Below are 19,387 nucleotides of genomic sequence, written 5' to 3'. Positions count from 1 at the left end.
ATGCTGAGGTCCGAGTCCACTCAGGATCCTTCAGAGTCCTCAAGTGGGGAGGGATGAGGAGGTACCCGAACTGCATTCCTCGCCCTGCCAATAAGGCCTACTCTGTCTCAATTCATTTTTCAGTAGCCCCAAGCAAACCGGGTTAGATCCATCCCAAGGCTTCATGGTAGGCTGGACAGCTCCCAGACCGAAGGCACGCTAGATTTCTGAAGTAGCCGATGCCTTTCCCCAAGTCCCTGCCACTCCTCACCCACAGCAAGCTTCCCGGGGCGTGACCCCGTCATGACCCCGGCCAGTGAGCCGGTCAGGCTGGGAGGAAAAGGAGAGAGAAGGTGACGAGGGACAAATACCGATGACCCCAGCGTATCCACCACCCCTGTCCGCGGTGTTTTCCTGGAAGCTACAATCGAATACCTCTCACTCCAAAACCAGAAAACCTCGCGCAGCCTGATCACATCGCTGCCAGCGGCCGTTCCACCCCGAGCCGTCCACATGGTACTCACCTGTGCCACGGTGCCCCGGAGAAGGGGAGTCCGCGCGAGGCGTGAAGCCGCCTCGGGTCCGACTTTGCCCGCGCTGGACGTGCTGTCAGAGCAACTGAGGTCGGCGCAGTTGCGGCGATGACTCTACAAGGAGAAGGGAAAGGAGACGCGCGGGGAGGTGCACAGATGGCAGCTCTACGCCCGCTGTAAACCGCGGGAGCAAGACGGGCAAGGTGAGCAGTCGCGGCGTAACCGAGTTGGGGACTCACGCCGCCTCCCGCTCGCAGCCGCCAAGACACGCGGGAATCCTAGCCCGCCGACTGAGGCACAGCGGAGGCGAGAGCGAGGGGCTGGACTGCTTCTCGGAGGCCGAGCGCCTCCCGGAGCCCTCAGTCATTGCCGCCGCCTCTGGACGCTCGGGTAGGAGATGGACGGGAATTCAGCTCGCATGTAGAGTGGGACCCTAAGGGCTCCGAGCCTCCAGCGCAAGGGGAAAGAAGGGCCCACGCAGCCAGGACTAGAGGGGGCGCGGTCCCAGTGCCACCCCCGCACCACTCCCCACGTGGCAGCCGCGCCCCCAGGGCGTGAGTGTGTACGCAGACGGTGGGGGTCCCTGAATGAAGTCCCAGCTGCCAATCAGCACGGCCGGCGTGCGGGACCCCGGGAGCGAAACCCAATGGCGAGCTCTGAGCGGCCAGGCCAAGCGGCAGGCAGGGGCGGGGGGGCGGGGGGCCGGGCTGGGGGGTGGGAGGTGGCTCCGCGTGCAGCCAATGGGCGGCGGGCGGGGTGGAGCTCCCGAGCGCTGAGCCGGTCTAGGCTTTAAGCCGGCGGAGCGCGGCAGCAGGGCCCGCAGACGGAGCGGAGCGGCGGCGTGGTGCAGCGCAGGGCGCGGGGCGGTATGGCCACCACCGCTCAGTACCTGCCGCGGGGCCCTGGCGGCGGAGCGGGGGGCACGGGACCGCTCATGCACCCAGACGCGGCAGCAGCAGCGGCAGCGGCGGCCGCCGCCGAGCGGCTGCACGCGGGGGCCGCGTACCGCGAAGTGCAGAAGCTAATGCACCATGAGTGGCTGGGCGCGGGCGCGGGCCACCCCGTGGGCCTAGCGCACCCCCAGTGGCTACCCACAGGAGGAGGCGGCGGCGGCGACTGGGCTGGCGGCCCGCACCTGGAACACGGCAAGGCAGGAGGCGGTGGAACTGGTCGAGCCGACGACGGCGGCGGCGGCGGTTTCCACGCACGCCTGGTGCACCAGGGGGCGGCCCACGCGAGCGCAGCATGGGCGCAGGGCGGCACGGCGCACCACTTGGGCCCGGCTATGTCGCCGTCCCCAGGGGCCGGCGGGGGCCACCAGCCCCAGCCGCTCGGGCTGTACGCTCAAGCGGCCTACCCGGGGGGCGGCGGCAGCGGCCTGGCCGGGATGCTGGCAGCGGGCGGCGGAGGCGCAGGGCCGGGCCTGCACCATGCGCTGCATGAGGATGGTCACGAGGCACAGCTGGAGCCGTCGCCTCCACCGCACCTGGGTGCCCACGGACACGCACACGGACATGCACACGCCGGCGGCCTGCACGCGGCAGCAGCGCACCTGCACCCAGGCGCTGGCGGTGGTGGCTCGTCAGTGGGCGAGCATTCGGACGAGGATGCGCCGAGCTCCGACGACCTGGAGCAGTTCGCCAAGCAATTCAAGCAGCGGCGCATCAAGCTGGGCTTCACGCAGGCCGACGTGGGGCTGGCACTGGGCACGCTGTACGGTAACGTGTTCTCGCAGACCACCATCTGCCGCTTCGAGGCCCTGCAGCTGAGCTTCAAAAACATGTGCAAGCTTAAACCTCTGCTCAACAAGTGGCTGGAGGAGACCGACTCGTCCAGCGGCAGCCCCACCAACCTGGACAAAATCGCGGCTCAGGGCCGCAAGCGCAAGAAGCGTACATCCATCGAGGTGGGAGTCAAAGGCGCGCTCGAGAGCCACTTTCTCAAGTGCCCCAAGCCCTCAGCGCACGAGATCACCGGCCTGGCCGACAGCCTGCAGCTGGAAAAGGAGGTGGTGCGTGTCTGGTTCTGCAACCGGCGGCAGAAGGAGAAGCGCATGACCCCTGCTGCCGGCGCGGGCCACCCACCCATGGACGACGTTTACGCACCGGGAGAGCTAGGGCCGGGCGGGGGAGGTGCGTCGCCGCCCTCCGCGCCCCCGCCTCCCCCGTCAGCAGCGCTGCACCACCACCACCATCACACACTGCCCGGCTCAGTGCAGTGACCCCGCGGGCCGGGACCCCGCCGGCGCGCGCGCGGGGCGAGGCGCCTCGCGGCCTGTACTCTTTTTGTTCGGTTGCTTTGGATTTTACAAAAAGCGCAGAAACTTTAGAACAAAACCAAACACCCGGACGACCTTCTCCAACGAGCGGCGAAGACGACGGATAGGCTGCGTCGCCCGAACCCCGGGGGAAAGAAGGGAAGATCCGGACCGCGCCAACTCACCCTGGGCATCCTGCCCGCCGCCTGCTCCCTGCCCCCATCCCCTCGACGACCCCCGCCCCTGACCCCCGGGCTGTTCGGGCCGGATCCCGGCAGCGGCCTCCCCACAGCGACAGGTAACGCGGTACGGGGCTAGGAATCCCCCGGGAGAAAGGGAGAGAGGACGAAGAGAGGAGGGTTCCCCGTCCCCTCTCCCCCGCGCGGATGCTAGAGCCTGCGGATCGAGAGTGGGGGACTGTCACTTTATTAGCTCCATGCCTCTTCTCTCCCATAAGGTTGCGCCCCATCCCCCTTACCCTTCCTCTGGGCTTGGTTTTTTACGGTTTTTATTTATTCATGGAGCCTCTCGGTTCCTGGGGTCCTTCTAACTCCGCCCGCGCCCTTAATTTAAATCGCTGTATACTGTATTTATCGGGGCCCCGGAGGGGAGGCCGCGAGAGCCGCGTCTGTGTATAAAAGCAGGAAATAGCCAAAGCTTTAATCTAGCCTAATTTATTTTTTCCTCTTACCTTCCCTACCCTACCCCAAAAAGAGCAAAACAAACAAAAAAAAAAACAACAACAACAAAAAATCCTAAAAAAAATTTTGAGTGCTCATTTTCGTTTCGTTTTATCCGAGCTTCAGCTCGGTTCCAGCCGCGCTGTAGGGGTCTGTGCTCCCACCCACACCCCAAGGGGAAGGGGCTTCTGCTCCACTGCAGACCGACCACCGCAAAGCAGGGCCCCTGCTCCCCGCGGGGCCCTGCCCTCTTGGCCACAAACAAACGAAACTTGGAAAAGTTGGAGGTATTTTTTAACCAGCTGTAGAAATAAGCCGTTCCCTGAGAGCCTTCTGCCTGAGTCCCAGCAGCTTCTGTCTGCTCCCTTTGCAGCCCCCTGGGATGCGGGAGACTGGGAGAGAAATTACCCAAGTTTGGGGTGAGGTGGGAACCGTGTAAATATGTGAGATATGTACACACTGGCGGGGGAAAGAAACATTTTGTGCTTGATTTTTATTTTTGGTTTTCCGGGTTGCCCTCTGTCCCATCCTAAAGGATTTTGTACACCGACTAATCCGAAAAAGATATTTTAATATGATTTCCAGATTTCTGACCCATCTCTATTTATTTCTGGATGTGTTTGGAGCTTCCCCCTTCTCCATTTCTTGTTTTGTTTATGACAGTTCGAATTTAAATTTTGTTATTTTTATTATTTTTTGGAACAATGATTTGGTGCATTCTCTTTGTATCTTTATTGCAAAAAAAAAATAATAATAACGTAGACTGGGAAGTTCCCTTTATATTTATGTTATAGTAAATATTTTATTACTCACATAAACATGTACCCCAGGGCTGTCTCCTGTCCTCTTTACTACCAGGGCTGGGTGGATTGTGGGTACAGTGACGGGACACCCTGGTTCCCCTCCCCTAGCCTCACTGTTTGAGAGAAAGGTGACCACACAAACCTCCTTCCAGGCCAGGATCAGGACAGCCTGTTCACTTGGGCAACAGCCGAGCCCTTGCCTCTGTTGGGTGAGTTTAGGGAAGATGGAGCTGCCTCGTGTTCACTCCCATAAACAGACTATCCTGAGACCAGACCAGGGCTGGGACAGTGACCTGCAGGCACCACCCTGAACGTGGGTCAGCCATTCCTCAGGCACAGCCCCACTGCTGAGCCTGCCTTGACCTGAACCACTAGCTCGGCATCTTGGTATCCCCCACCCGCCACCCCAGCCCTTGCCTTTGGTTTCACTTTGCACTCCTCATGTGGGGTCTGGGCCAGTTTTCACCATTCCAGGTCCTAGGGAAGCAGGGTTAGGCCCCACCAGCCCGTCCCAGCTAGTTCTCCAACTTCAAGCAAGTGGTGCTAAACCTCCCTGAATCCACTGGCAGTTCTCACCGTGGTCCTTCGGGAGGTGAGTGGGTCTAGCGAGGGAACCGTATCTGTTTGCTTCAGCTACAGCTGTCCTACTTCTCAGCCAAAAAAACCCGCCTGCCTCAACTTCTCCTGTGAAAGAGCGAGGGTGTAAACAACTGTACCATCAAAAGCTCTGCCATCTCCTCTCTAGGGATGGTACCCAAGGACCACGTTCCCCCAGAGAGTGAAGCTTGTGCCTGAGGGAGGGCCCCACAGCTGTGTAGTCACCCGGGGGGAGGATGCAGACCCCTCAGACACCCCTATCTCGAGCCTTCCGCAGCAACATACGCCCTCCCCAGAGTCAGCATGGTGGAGGCAGATCCGCGTTGTTCCAGGCCCGCAGCCCAGACCACCTGTGTCCCAGCCAAGATTGGCCTTTAAAACAACTCTCCTTAAAAATACTATGAGAACAGACCTGTTTACTCTATAGATTCATTCTTTTCCCTTCTCAAGAGAAACCACATGAGGTTCCTTTTACTCTGCATGGGGACAAAGCATGAAGGCACCATTGCATGACTGGGGAGAAAGTTGTGTCTGGCGAGAGTGTAGGTGTGGCCCCACTGCCACCAGGGAAGCTGCCCACACCCACGCCTGTGAGAGGCCTTGGCTGCAGCCCATGGCATCTAGGATGCTCAGAGGGGTGTTCCAGGCCCCCACACTGGCAGTCCCTGGCCGGGCTGGGGCCTCAGGGTGATTGTCCCATGTTGAGAGTTCCGGTGACTTTCTGGACTCTGCCCTTCAGTCTTGGGAGAATTCTCTCTGCCAGTACAAAAGCCACCACGGTTCTCAGATGCTCAGCCTCTCACTCACTGCTCCTTTTTTTTTTTCTCTCTCTCTCTCTCTCCTTCACTCCAGCCTAGTGAGCAATTAGCCCTGTAATTGGCACCCGTGTCCCAGCCAGTCCCCATACTGGCAGGCCAGTGAGCCTCCCCATGCTCCTTACAGAGGAAGCCAGAAATTTACGGGCCAGCAGGGTGACACCGTGTCCTAGAGCATCAGGCCACCTTACCTTGGCCTCTCATTTCCTGCTCCACCACGTACAGAACTTCGTTCAAAGCAGTCCCACGCCCCCTCCTTAGATCCCCATTCCTGGGGATTTGGCCCAGCCTCGGGGCCCCCGAAATGAAAGCACACGAAGCTCAGAGCAGCTCCCCATGGCCTGCGCCGCCCTGAGCCTCAGCAGGTTTGGAGGTTGGAAAGGGCGACTAGGAAGACGGGGCCTTTCACTGGCCTCTGCCTGCAGCTGACACCAATTGATTGATTGATTTCCTAATTATCTGCTTAATCCCATACAAGAGGGTGGATTTATTATTTAAGCAAGTCAACTCAAAAACAGCAAAACAATGTGGTCTCCCAAGAACCAGCAGCAGCTGACGAGTAGAACAAAAAGATTTTTAAAAAGTAGAAAAGGGGACGGAAGAAAATCTCCCACGTTGTGAGGATTTTGCTTAATGAGATACCGGCCAGGGACAGCTACCCAGTAACCAACCTCTGGTCACCGAAGGCCCCTCAGGCTCCTTCCCCGACTCCAGCTGGGACTGAGGGTAGGAACCGCAGCACATTTGACCATATAAGGAGAAGCCATAGGGAGAGAAATATTTTACCCTGAAATCTTACTCCCTGAATAGAGTTTAGAAAAAGCACAGTCAGCTGTGAGCTTGACAGAGCCGTTCCCCCTCCCCGTGTGTGTGCGGATCTGCCCGCTCCCTCCTGAGAGCCTCGGACTTCCTTTCGTTCGAGAGAGGAAGAGTCCCCAGCATCGTCCTTGGAGGAAGCCCAAGCTTTCCCTAGCTAATTTGGAATTTTCTGATCCTATCTTCCTTCCTCATTTGAAGAAAATCACTTTCTATGCTCGTGTGGCCACACGTCCTGTTAGAGCTCCACTCTCCCCGTGTGAACTTCCACGTGTCGGCGTATGAATTTGTGTGTGCCACGCGCCTGCAAATCCATAGCTGCTCCCAGAGGTAGGAGAGGGGGAAGCAGGCCTATGCCACGCTGTTGATGCTTTCGGCTGGGAGAACATTTGCGGGGTGGGGGTTGCCCGACAACAGGAGGAAGGCAGGTAGCCATTGTGGTCACCTGGGGTCATCCCGGCAAACCCAGGAGGTGCCCTGTGCGGTACCTCAAGGACACCCACCTCCTGCACCAGGAATTTGCACTAGCTTATCTGTTGCCTGGCTTCGGTCTGGTGCAATCATCCCTTGACCCCAGGACTCAACTGCATGTCCACTGGCCAAGCTGACCCACAACCACAGCTACCCACTTGGAGCTGTTTGGACTGGAGCCTCCTCCGGAGAGGCTCTGGGCCTGTGTGTGGGAGCGTCCAGCCCGCAGTGATGATGTACGCAGGCCCAAGCTTTCCCCAGCAGAGCCTGAGCTCCAGAAAGGAGACCCACCTGAGTGGAGGAAAGAGCGAGAGGAGGTTATCTGGGCCCAGCTGCTCCTCCTAAGCTTAACTAGAAGATTCACTCAGACCTCCCGCTTAGCGACTGAAGCCAGAGTAGCCGTCAATCTCGTCCTTGCCTGACATATTTGAAAACCTTGCCCTTAGTGTTTGGCCAGCCGATTGGGACTCTTCATGCTGCCTGGGAGGCCTCCGTGTGGGAGGACTGCCCTCTATTGGTCCCTGAGCTGGGACATGGCAACAGTCACCAGGGCCACCTCACAGCTGAGCGTCCCCTCAAAAAGTCGGCTTCAAGTTGCCTACTCTTTGGGAGCGCCAGGTGGAGCAGAGGTAACTGTCACTTCCAAGGGTGCAGGCACACTTTGCTCACACACAGGCCTGCCGGAGACCCCTCTCGCTCCATCTATGACCCCAGCTGTTCCCACGGCCACTCTTGGGAATATGCCTTCACAGCCGTCTCCTCTGTCTGTCTCTCACTCACACCCATGCCCACCACTTCTGTCAACCAGCTAAAACCCCAGTGCACGCTCTCACCAGCTTGCTCAGTTACTCAGGCTAACACACTCGTGGTCACACCTGTACCACCATTTGTTTGGCTGTCCAGTACCAGCTTTGTGGGCTTTGGTGCTGAGCTCTCCAGGGTCACCAGGTACCTGGCACCTGTAATATTCGATGAAGCACGCACAGTCCTCCTTTGCAGCGTTCGTCGAGGTTCCCCTACTCCCAGGATTTCCAAGCACTTACCCCACAAACCACTTTCCAAACATATCTCTGCCCGTCATTGTTCCCAGCTCCTCCCAGCTCCTCCCAGCTCGCTCCTGCTCCCTTCAGATAATTAAAGTTGGGCTGTGTGTTTGTATGTATGTGTGATCTTATTTTTTAAACACACACCCCCACACATACATATGCGTGTATATATACAAACACACACAGCAATTAGATCTCTCCATTCCTGCCATCATTCCTCTTGTGCAGTAAAACCTCAGCTACTCACATGTCCCCACTACACCATGTGATGAACCCAGCATCATCTAGTCACGGGCTCCCGATGTCTGTCTGTCTCTCTCTGTCTCTCTCACACACTCATACATTGGCACTTCACACAGCCACACCCACCTCCAGCTCCCTGGTGTTTTTCCAGGGGCACGACCCGCCTCCAGGTCATCTGAGAGGACTCCCCTCAGATGAGCTTAGTACCAGGAGGGCTGTGTTTCAAGGACCCCCCGCGCACACACACCCAGTGGACGTGTCTCCGGCTGAGCCTGACCAGGGTGGGTCTGGGTATTATTAGGCTGCAGAGACAGCACGGAGGCATATGGTCTCGTACACAAGAAATAATGTTCATGTTAAATCAGACCTCATGCATAATGCATGGTGCCTGATCTCACATTATTTTGGGTGTTCGTCAAAATCAGTGTTCTTTCTTGTGAGGGCTTCTGAAAAGAAGGGGGGGAAGCGTTTGCTAATTGCACCTGCAGCCTGGACCCAGGGAGCCTCCCACTGGAGGGTCTCACCCACCAGTGGGTCTCATCCCTCTGTCCCCTCTGTCTTTCCACATGGAAGGAGGGGCTGACTCAGGTTTGTAGCAGGCGGAAGGCCCGCGTTATTTTTATTTCTTTTCTCTCGGCTCTCTGTCCCCAGAGGGTTCTGGGGAATAGCAGTGGCTCTGTCGCTCTCACACCCGATTCATTTGCCGTTTTATGAACTCCCCGTTGATTCATCGCCTCCCTGAGTCAATGATTCACTCCTGATGGCTTTTCAGAAATCCTTCTTCAAAGGCTCCAGATTATTCAGCCCTGAACAGGAGCAGACCGGAACCCCGCACTGCTACTGCTGCCCTGGCTTAGGGTGGGAAATGGTCCCCGTCCTCAGCCTTTCCCTGGGGCCAGCTGGCCTGGGGCGGACGGAGAGCTCCCTCCATGCAAAAGCTGCTACAGTTGACCCCAGTGGCTCATAGACAGACCTGACCCTCTAACAAGACCCCCTCCAGCCACTGTGGGTCACCTGCCTTCTCCCATTGTCACTGAAGTCCCTGGGGAAGGTCTTGCTGTCTCGGGGGGAGACAGAGAGCTGAATAGTGACATGCAGGAGCTGTGAGACCAGGCAGACCCGGGTGCAAATCCTGGCTCCATGCCCTATCCACTGTATGACTCCAGGCAGATGCGCTTTCCTGCCTCAGTTCCCTAATGCAGTGGTCACGGCCATTCCTAGACCGTAGAGCTATTTTGAGAGTTAAGTGGGAGGATGTGCAGAGAGTGCTTAGCATAGGTAGGTGATGAATGAGTGAAAGCTGTTTGGTTGTGGGCCTTGGGTAGGGCATCATATGAAAACAGGTGGACAGGGAAGAAAACCAAAATATAATGCACTTTTACCACAGACCCCACTCTGTCCCAGTCCGCAGACGTCATACCTCTCCACCACTTATTTTATTCTTTAGTTTCATTAACTCGCATTAGTTACTCCTACTTTGCAAATAAGGACACGGGTGTGTAGAGCATTTTAGTGACCTGTGCAGAGCTGCAAAACTAGATGATGATAGAACCTGGGATGAAACCCGCTTTACCTGACACCCAAAACAGTGTTCTTTTTATACTCCCCCTCACTGCCCCCCGCCCCCCAGGCAGGCAGCAGTGCCCAGTGCCTGGGGGATGTGCACAAAGCAGAGGCAGTCTCAGAACTCAGAACTGGGCCAGGGAGGGAAGCTGCAGACCAAGGGTGTTGGGCTAATTGGCTAGGATCTGCCCCCCTCCCCACCATGCTGCCATCAGGTGAATCCCATGAGGCTCAAGGAAGTTGATGACTTGCTTGGGGTCATTAAGGCCAGTAGCCCTGGCTGGTGTAGCTCAGTGGATTGAGTGCGGGCCTGCAAACTAAAAGGTCACTGGTTTGATTCCCGGTCAGAGCACATGCCTGGGTTGCAGACCAGGCCTCCAGTATCGGGTGCGTGAGAGGCAATCACACGTTGATGTTTCTCTCCCTCTCATTCTCCCTCCCTTCCCCTCTCTAAAAGAATAAATAACTATATATATATTTTTAAGAGTCAGTAAACCCTCCTGATGCCTCTGTTCAGAGTGCTGCACACTGAATAGCCCATACATTCACCAAGAATGTGGGTCCTGGCCCCTGCCCAAGCTTTCATCGTTGCTGCACCGCCTACTACTCATGGGACCTCGGGCAAGCTACTTAATGCTTGCCATACCTCAGTTTCCTCTTCTGTCAAAGTAAAATAAAGATAGTACCTGGTAGGACTGCTGCGAGGATTAGACGAGAGATGATGTATATAAACACTTACAGGAGAGTCTGGTAGATTGTAATTACACATTAAATGTTAGCTATAAAGTTAATTTTACATGTATAATATATATTATTACATTTTTGCCAGGCTTAAGCGGTACAGAAGAACAATACCTAGTGCTTTTCCCCTGCTGGATTGCTTCTCATCATTCTCGAAACCACTCTGGAAAGTCCAAGCTGTCCATCCACAGTTCACAGAGGACGGAATGGGGGCCCCAAGGTGTCGAGGGACTCACCCAGAATGACCCAGAAAGTCAGTGATAGGTGCAGTTTTCCAACCCCTTCCTTACTTCTGCCTCTTTGGGGCAATCCTGTGTCCCCATAATGTCCACTGAGCCTCTCCCAAGGCTCTGTGCTGGATGCTGGGGAAACAGGACCCAGAGGGCCGAGGAGGGCCTCACAGATAGATGGTGGTACCAAGCTGGGTCATGAAAAATGAGTAGGGGTTTGCCTCAGGGGTCCCAGCTCAGGGCCTGATCCCAAGGAGGCAAAATCACACAGCCCCAGTGCCCTCAGACCCCATTCATTCCCCCTTCCTGAACCTTCATGCCTCTTCCTGCCCTGTGCAGGACCTTCCGCCAGTGGGCTTCTCCCCCTTCCTTTGACCTCAGCACAGAAGATTCAACTCAGGATCAAGGCTCCAGACCCCATGGAGCCACCTAATGTGAGACAAAGTCTGACTATAGATTCCTGCAGGTACCTACTCCTGGTTCTACTGCGCCCCCACCCAAACCATAACCACCAAACCATGCTACAGGGCACTGACTTCAAGGGGCAGAGTGGTCAGTTACCTGGGTCCAGGCCTCACTCCGCTGTCCATTCTTAGTATGACCCAAGTTGGCTCATCTGTCATCAGACCTCGATATATGAAATGGCCTTTCCCTCATTTAAAAATCCATCTGTCCATCTTACATCCAGCCATTTATCCATTCATCAACTCACCCACCCATCCATACAACCATTCATTCATCCATCTGCTCACCCATCCACTCATCCATTCATCCATGCAACCCTCAACTGCCTCTTCAGCCGCCCACCACCCGCCTCCCATCCAGCCATCCAGTGTGTCAGTCCCTATGTCGAGCAGCGGGGACACAGGCATAAAAACTATTAGTCCCCCATTCTTAAAACCCTCCTAGATTAGCTTCCTCTCATCCCTACCTCTCAGTCACGTAGGGTAGGCATGTGAGGGCCCAAGTGAGACCATTGTTTGGGAGGAAACAATGAAGTCTGTTGTCGAATCTATGACTCTGGTGGGTCAGAGCACTGGGGACTTCCATGCCCCGCTCGTTTCTCCAGGGCCTTCCGGAGGACATAGTCAGTGTGGCCTCTGTGTGGCCTAGGACTGCCCTTAACTCTAGTTTCCTCTAGAAACTAGAGGAAACTCCAGAGATGCCAGGTGCTGCCCTGAACCAGAGGGACTTGAAAGGAAGTGGGGGAAAGGAAAGAGCGTTCGAGCCCAACTTCTGCCGAGACTGAAGATCCCCACCGGGACTCGGTTTTCCTGCCAGAAATGGCAGCGGCATCTCAGCACGAGGGAGGTGTGGTGAAAGGTTTGGTCCCGGGCCTGTCACCACCAGCTACGTGACCTTGAGCACATCCCCACCATTCTCTGGACCTCAGTCTCCCCACCAGTGTGGTGTGAGTGGTGGTCTGTGGGTCCTCCCAGCTCTGAGATAACCCCTCTTGATTCTCAAATCCCTTCCAGCCTGGGTGGGCCTGCCCCTCTGACAATGGAGCCTCTCTGACCAGCCCACACACAAGGAGGGGTAGGAGATGACGTGGTTGGTGTCCAGGGCCCTGAGTCCTCTGGCTATTCAACCCTCCCTCCCCTGACACAAACAACCCTCAGTCACCTCCCCCTCCCGCCCCCCAGAATCTGGGCACAGCTGGGGCTTGCTTTGCCCTAGCCACCCCATGAATCACCCCTCTATGGTCCCCTGGGGGAGTGGTCCAGGGAGCATCCTACGCCCCCTGCGGGGTGAGGGCCAGAATCACTGCCCTCAAGCAGGCAGTGTCCACAGGAACAATGGGGGCCTGTGGCTGACAGCCGGAATGCAGCCATTGTCCTGCTCTGGCCCCCAACCCCAAGGCCTCAGGTCCCCAGGCTGGGCAGGCTGGCGTGGGTCGGTGCGTCAGGCACTCGTGTGCCAGGGCCAGGACACATGGCCTGCCGTTTCCCTTCCCTGGGCGGGAAGGCTAGTAGGCCGATGGGCCAGACCCCACCTCCGCCACACAGCCTCAGGAAGGACCCGTGTGCAGAGTGAGAAGAAGCAAGGCAGGACCCAAGGAAGCCAAGCTGGCCTCCAACCCACCCATCCCTGGGGTACTGGGAGCAGACTCAGAGAAGGGGCCTTGAAGCTCTGAGACCCAAGCTATACATCACAGTGGGGAGGGGGACCACATTAGAATAATGCAGGATTAGAATGGGGTTGCTATAGCGACGTATTAGGGCAATACATCTAGGGAGTCCCGGCCCCTTGGTGATGTATGACTCCTCTCAGCTGAGGGGAGCAGGGGGAGGGGACCTGTCCTGCTGCTTCCAGGCGAGAGCAGACACCAAACATTCTCTTTATGGGGCTCCAAAAATAGGCTCCTCAGGATCCTGTCAAGACTGAGAGATGCCCTGCCAACCCAACCTCCAACAACCCCTCTTCAGTCCATGCTCACCTCGGCTGTAACTTCAGACCTCACCTCCAACCTCAGCTCCAGCCCGCCGCCCACCCCAGCCGCCCTCAGCCCCAGTCTCCAGCCCAGCCCCTCCAGGCTCCGTCCTTCTGCTTCAGTGCTGAGGACCATTCCCGTACTTCCTCCCAGCATCCCAGTATGTGGGGAGGGAGGGGTATTGTCCAGAAATACCCCAAGGTCAAATCACTCCAAGCTGTTAACTTGAGAGACACCTGGAGACTAAGTCTGAGGGCACACGTGCGGTCCCCTTCTCACCCACAGGCCTCCCCACTCCGGCAGCTGGGCACCCCACCCCATCCAGTCCCAGGTCTGGGAATTTAACTTCCCTCCACATACTCCCAGCGCCACCAAGGGTTGTATGGGTGACTGGCCCTTGTGAAAAACTCATACAGTCTCCCAAGGAAAAGTTCATTGAAAATCTTCAGGTCACGTTTGCCGTGTTAGGCAACAAAGTCAGGCCATGGGCTCGCTTTCAACGTGCTGTATCATTTGTGCCAGCCCGCCCCATCTCAGAGGCCCGGGTCCTCAACCCCCAGGGCACGTTAGGGAAAGATTCCCTTGAGATAACCCCCTTGGCTATTTAGCTTCTTGGTGAGGAATAGGAGGAAGGACCAGTTACCCCCTTTAGTAGAATCCTCAGGCCCTGGTCAGGTAGCCCAGTTGGTTCAAGCATCTTCCCAATAGGCCAAAGTTGCAGGTTCAAGCCCTGGTCAGGGCACATACAGGAAGCAACCAATGAATGCAGGAATAAGTGGAACAACAAATCGATGTTCCCTCTCCATCTCTAAAATCAGTAAATTTTTAACAATTTTTTTGAAAGAATCATCGGTGTGCCGTGAGTATGTATCCCTGTCTCCATCTTGACTGGCCCTCTTTGTACCCGTGTTTGTACGGAACTCTTGTGTGCATGTGCACATGCGTGCACCTTGCTTCCTCGCTGAATGGTAATTTTTTGTTAATTCAACTGATCACAATAATAACACAACCCAAAAAAGTTGTCCTTTTTTCTTTTGAAAGCAACGCTCTGGCCCTGTGCCAGAGAGGGGGCGTGGCTCCAGGCCAAGCTGGAAGAGGCTGACCATGGAAGTCACCCCCTCCCACCAGAGGAGAACACAGGTCATAGGTCAAGGCACTGTAGGAGGCAGAGCTCTCTACTGTGCACACATACACATACTTACTCCTGCCCGTGAACACACACACACACATATACTGTGGCCATGCCCTGGTGGTGTCCCTACAATGGAAGAAGCTAGGTTCATCCTTGAGTGGAAAGAACCAATAAAGGGAGTTTCTTCTCTCATGGTCCTCATCCTCTGGGCGCCTCCTTTCTGACACTCACACAGACACACATATTCACACACAACATATACACATACTCACACACAGCGGAGGGAAGGGAAGGACTAAAAGAAGGTGGGGGAAGACAGAGTGTCTGTGCCCAGGGGCAGTTCCTCGGGTGGGGGTGGCAGGGTGCCCAGGGCACTGAGTGGGCAGGAGACTCCATGGCTTCCTCTCTTCCCTAGCCAGCAACCAAAGGTCAGCCCAGGCGGCTCAGCCACGTGCAATCCATCCACCCCCGTCGGGTCATGTGAGACCAGGACCAAAGCCTCATCAACACACCATTGTCCTCCAGGGCCCAGCCTTGTGCTGAAGGGAACAAGCCCCCTCCAGCCCAGGGCTAGTCAGTGCCCCTGAGGTCCCTGGGCCTTAAGGGACCTTCTGAGGGGGTCTCTCAGCCCCACCTTGAGGACAAGCTGGGTGATGCTCAGCTGGATCCTATCCTTCATGGGGACTTTCCATCCCCTTCTGAAAAATGGGAAAGAGCAGCTTTCCCGTCTGTTGGAAGTGCCTGGAGGGAGAGCAGGGAGCGGAAGGACCCACTTTTTCATGTTCCCTCTGAGGGGCACACACACCATCCCATGCCAGCCGCCCCTGCCCATTCCCCAAATGCTCCGGAGGGGAAGAGAGCAAAGCAGAGGGGGTCGAGGAGCTGCCCTGAAGGTCACCTTCCACGTCAGCACTGGGATGGGCCCCAGAGCCCCTTGCACCCTGGCTCCCAGCCTGGGCCACAACACAGGCTCCATTGACTCCTGGACACCCTCTTTCCCAAGATGCACGCGAAGCCATGGGCTCATGGCTCCTGCCCACAGGCCCCAGGCCCCGAAGGGCCCACCCAGGGAAGGAGACCAGAGCTGGTTGGATGGGTGGCCATGGGTGTACACAGTTCCCCAGAGGTGACACAAGGGAGGAAGAAGGAAGGGACGGATGCTGCCCCTACCCCACAGTCTCTTGAATCTGGGCTGATGGCTGCCATGGCCAGGCTCTAGGCCCTGTCCTACCCTGTCCTACCCGGCCTAGAGTCGAGTCAAGGATCTTGGGGACCCAACTAGGACAGATTCTCTGTGGGTGCCACTTCCACCCATCCCTAATCCATACTTATTCCTTTCCAAAGCAGAGACTCCCCCACCCCCGCCACCGACACTAAACCTGGGGCACAGCCAGCCTGGCCCACCCTCTGTCTCCCACAGGAGAAGTCAGGTGGGGAAAGATAGCTGTGTCTGGGGGAGGAGGATTGGAGGAAAGCCGGGGCTCCGGTAGGGGGAGGGCTGCCCCAGCAGGATGACAGAGAGATGATTAAACCCACAGAGAAGATTGATAAGGGAGCTAAGCAGCTGCAGCTCTGCAAGGTGGGCTGGGGACAAATCTCATCTTGTCCCGGCGGCACTCAGAGCACTGGGGGGCTAGGCCAGCAAGACAGCTCATGACCCACACAAGCTCCCAGCAGGGCTGGTGGGGGGAGGGCCTGCTCCCACCCTCTTCCCCCAAGGCCTCCGAGGGTGGCTTCCAGAGCCCAGCCCTCATGCCTGCCAACCTGGAGCTCCCACCCCACCTCACACCCCTCTGCACCTGGGCACATGCCCCTTCTCACCAGTGCCCCCTTCACCCACAGCATCTCTGCCACAGCTCTCACTCTCGTTATTATTAGATGTGATTTGCAGCGGAAACGCTTAGTCAGACAAACCAAGACTCCCTAGGCAGAGGGAGTGGGAGAGGAGAGGAGAGTCCTCGGAAGGCGGCCCTCTCTAGGCGGCAGGGTCATCAGAAGAGAGGCAGGAGATGGGGCTCTGGGGTGAGCAGGAGGCTCACCTCTCCCATTCCTCCTGTCCGTCCCAGGCCCAGGAGCCTCACCAGGGTCTCTGGGACACCCCGGCCCCTCTTCTGGCCCCACCCAGCCTTTGGGCTTTATCCTATCAGTCTCTTATCTCTCTTGGCAAGGGAACAGCCCAGAGACCTGGAAGTCTGGAAATCAGGGTGGATCCCCTGGGCTGCTTCCTCATACCAGGGCTCCTAGTTCAGAAGGCAGCCCCTGACTCCCACAGATGGAGAGAGGCAGGAAAAGCACGTTGCTGGGGCCCTGACCCCCTCTCTGCAGGCAGAGAACACGGGCCCTGTGCGTCCATGCGGATGTCCAAAGGCACGAGGATCTGTGGGGAACACACACTCGTTCCTGCTTCCACCTCGCTTGGAGGAACTCAGCGGGCAGGTCCGTCTCTGCTCCCCGGGTCTCTGACTCCCTGGCAGGGAGGAACTGGGCATTGTTGCCAAAAATAAACGTTCCCTCTCCCGCTCGCTCCCTGGCTCCCGGCTCCCGCTCATTAGGATGCGTGGCGTTTGGCTGCGGTCCCACACCTTGCAGCTCATTATAAATATGCAGTCGCTGCTGGCGCTACCCCAATCATCTCTGCAATCAGAGCTTTTAATTAGGTTAATTAAATTGTATCAAATCTCGCAGGGACGCAGTTCACTGATGCTGATGAGGCAGCCAAAACAGACCCCAGCTCCTCCGCTAATGAAGGCCGCTGCCTGCCTGCGCAGCGAGGGAGCCCGAGCGCATAATAAACGCAGCGTCCTCTGGGAGGAGCTGCTGTCCAGGCCCCGAGCTCCCCAGACAGGGCAGGGGGTCTGCATCAAGCCCACCAGGCTCCAGCTTGGGCAGAGACCCCCAGCCCGGGGACTGTCCCCTTCACTGGAGAACAAACTGGGGCAGCTTCAGGAGCCCAGGCAGGTGGGCAGTGCCAGGCCCTGAGCACCCGCCACCCCGTGCGGCAAACAAACTTACATGTGCCCCCAAGCTCCACTGTCTCCATCGAGGGTTCCTTCTTTACTATCCCCCCCCCAAAATGGCACAATGGGGCCAGCACTCGGTCTCCTGCTCACATGTGCGCACACACACGGTCCTGTCACTGTCCCTCTGGATCGTCTTATTAGCCAGGGAGGCCAGCATGAGACCAGAAAGCTCAACCAGCCGCTGGCGGCCTAGTCTCCATCTGCCGTGGAGGCCATCTGCCCCTGTGGGAAGCGGGGGTGGTTTGTAATGCTACCACCAGCCAGTAACAGGAGGGGGTGGCACCCCATCTCCATGTGCCAGATGGACCCCGCACCTTCCCACCTACCACTCCACCTAAAGAGCCCTCTCTAAGGGACACTTGCCCCCCGACCTCCTGGGATCAAACTGGTTTCTTCCCCAGCCCCTGCCTATCCTGAGCTGTCTGTCCCAGGCCACTGGCAATCCATGGCCAGCCACTGAGGGCCACAGACTCCAGAGCTAGAAGGCCGTGCAAAGGTCCTCCCCTACCTTTAAGCAGGAAGGCGAGTACTGCCACCTCCAAAGGGGCTGTCCCCAACACTCTGCTCAGCCTGGCTCCAACCCCCTCCTCCGAACCCCTCCAGCACTGGTCTGTCGGGTCTGTGGCAAAGCAGCTGAGGGAGGATGGGGAAATTTTCAGTGCTCTCGGGACATGCTCTTTCTGCTGTAGAAGCTGTTTTTTTTTTTTTTTTGGTTTGGAAAGGTTTTTTTTCCACCCAGTAATGTGAAAACATGAAACCTGAAACCAACCCCCCCACATTTGTCACCTCAGAGCCTTTGGGGTAACTAGGAGAAAGCTGTAAATGAGTCAGGCTGATTCTGGTGGGGGGGGGGGTGCTGCCCAGGTGCCTCCGGGGCACCGCAATTTCATTAACACTTCTGATGTGAGCATGGCTGTCAGGTGACAGACGACAGGAGGAAAGGAAAGGGCTTCCTCCCCACCCTCCTTTTCACCCCAAACAGTCCCCAGGTACACTCCTCTCAGCTAGAAATAGCCAGGCCCTTGGCTCTGTTTGGACCAGCCCAGAAGCAAGGGGCCCGGGGCTGATCTCCTGCCCCAGCTCCCAGCAGTTTGCTCCCCTCCCGCTGGAGAGATGGGGCAGAGAGAAGCAGCCACACGCTTTGGTTAGGAGACAAGCAGGCAGACAGCACTTCCCAAAGGTGATGATGATGGAACCAGGAAGAAGAACAAGGACATGACTTCTAGGGAGTCCGAAGAAGCAGGAGGGGTGTCTTTCCTTTGACCAGAGCGGTTTAGGAAAGACCAAGCAGAAGCGTGAACTGCGCGGTCTCTCAGCCTCCCAACTCCAAGCGGTGGTGGGCTTGGGAAAGGAAGCCCCGCCCTTCTGGAGTTTCACAACTTCTCTCTGATCCTTCCCAGCACTTTCTGCTGAGACAGACCCATGCTGCTGGGAGGGAGCCTGCCAGCAGGGAGGCCCCGTGACATGACTGGCAAGAGAGGGTGCACCCTGTGACCCCAGGAGGCAGCTGCAAAAGCCCTAGAAACCTGCCCGCTCAGCTCCAGGATGGTATTTCAGGTCCGCCCCCAATCCCTCCACTCACCTGGGGCTCCGGGCCAGGACTCCCACCCGAGCTCTGGCCCGCCCTCCCCCGACACCCCGGGCACAAGGCTCCGTGAACTGACACCCTGGGAGAGCTTGAGGAGGAAGGGAGGCCAGCACCATACACCCGCTTGCCTCACTCTTTCAAGTCCCAACTGGCCCGGGCCTCACCAGCCCCCACAGGTCTGCTGGCTGCCTTCCCTGCTGGGAGACGTGCAGCTCTAAGTGCTCGCTGCCCCACAGCCAGCTACTCACACGCACTCGGCATTGCTCATGGGGAGACCCCTGCCCAGTCTTGGTGGAGCCACCCACTGGACCCCTGGGGACTCCAGGACAGTCCCTCTGTGGTCCTGGCTAGAAACCAGGGGAAAGCCCTTTCCTGCCCAGTCTTTGTCTTGGGGCCAAACCAACCTCCAGGTAGGGGAGCAAGGGCAGGGAAAAGTCTT

General features: G+C 57.3%; 1 protein-coding gene across 1 annotated transcript; it reads left to right on the top strand.

Annotated features, from left to right (window-relative positions):
* Positions 1–1,325: 1,325 nt before the first annotated feature.
* Positions 1,326–3,482, top strand: POU3F1 (POU class 3 homeobox 1). The gene has a single exon (XM_045859327.1). It carries the CDS (start codon positions 1,381–1,383, stop codon positions 2,731–2,733), a length of 1,353 nt encoding a protein of 450 aa, XP_045715283.1. The 5' UTR covers positions 1,326–1,380; the 3' UTR covers positions 2,734–3,482.
* Positions 3,483–19,387: the final 15,905 nt, after the last annotated feature.

This window comes from Phyllostomus hastatus, unplaced genomic scaffold, assembly GCF_019186645.2.
Source record: "Phyllostomus hastatus isolate PE091 unplaced genomic scaffold, TTU_PhHast_1.1 phas_scaffold_182, whole genome shotgun sequence".
Lineage (NCBI taxonomy): Eukaryota > Metazoa > Chordata > Mammalia > Chiroptera > Phyllostomidae > Phyllostomus > Phyllostomus hastatus.
The sequence above is the reverse complement of the archived record's forward strand: the minus strand, read 5'-3'. Positions and strand labels throughout refer to the sequence as shown.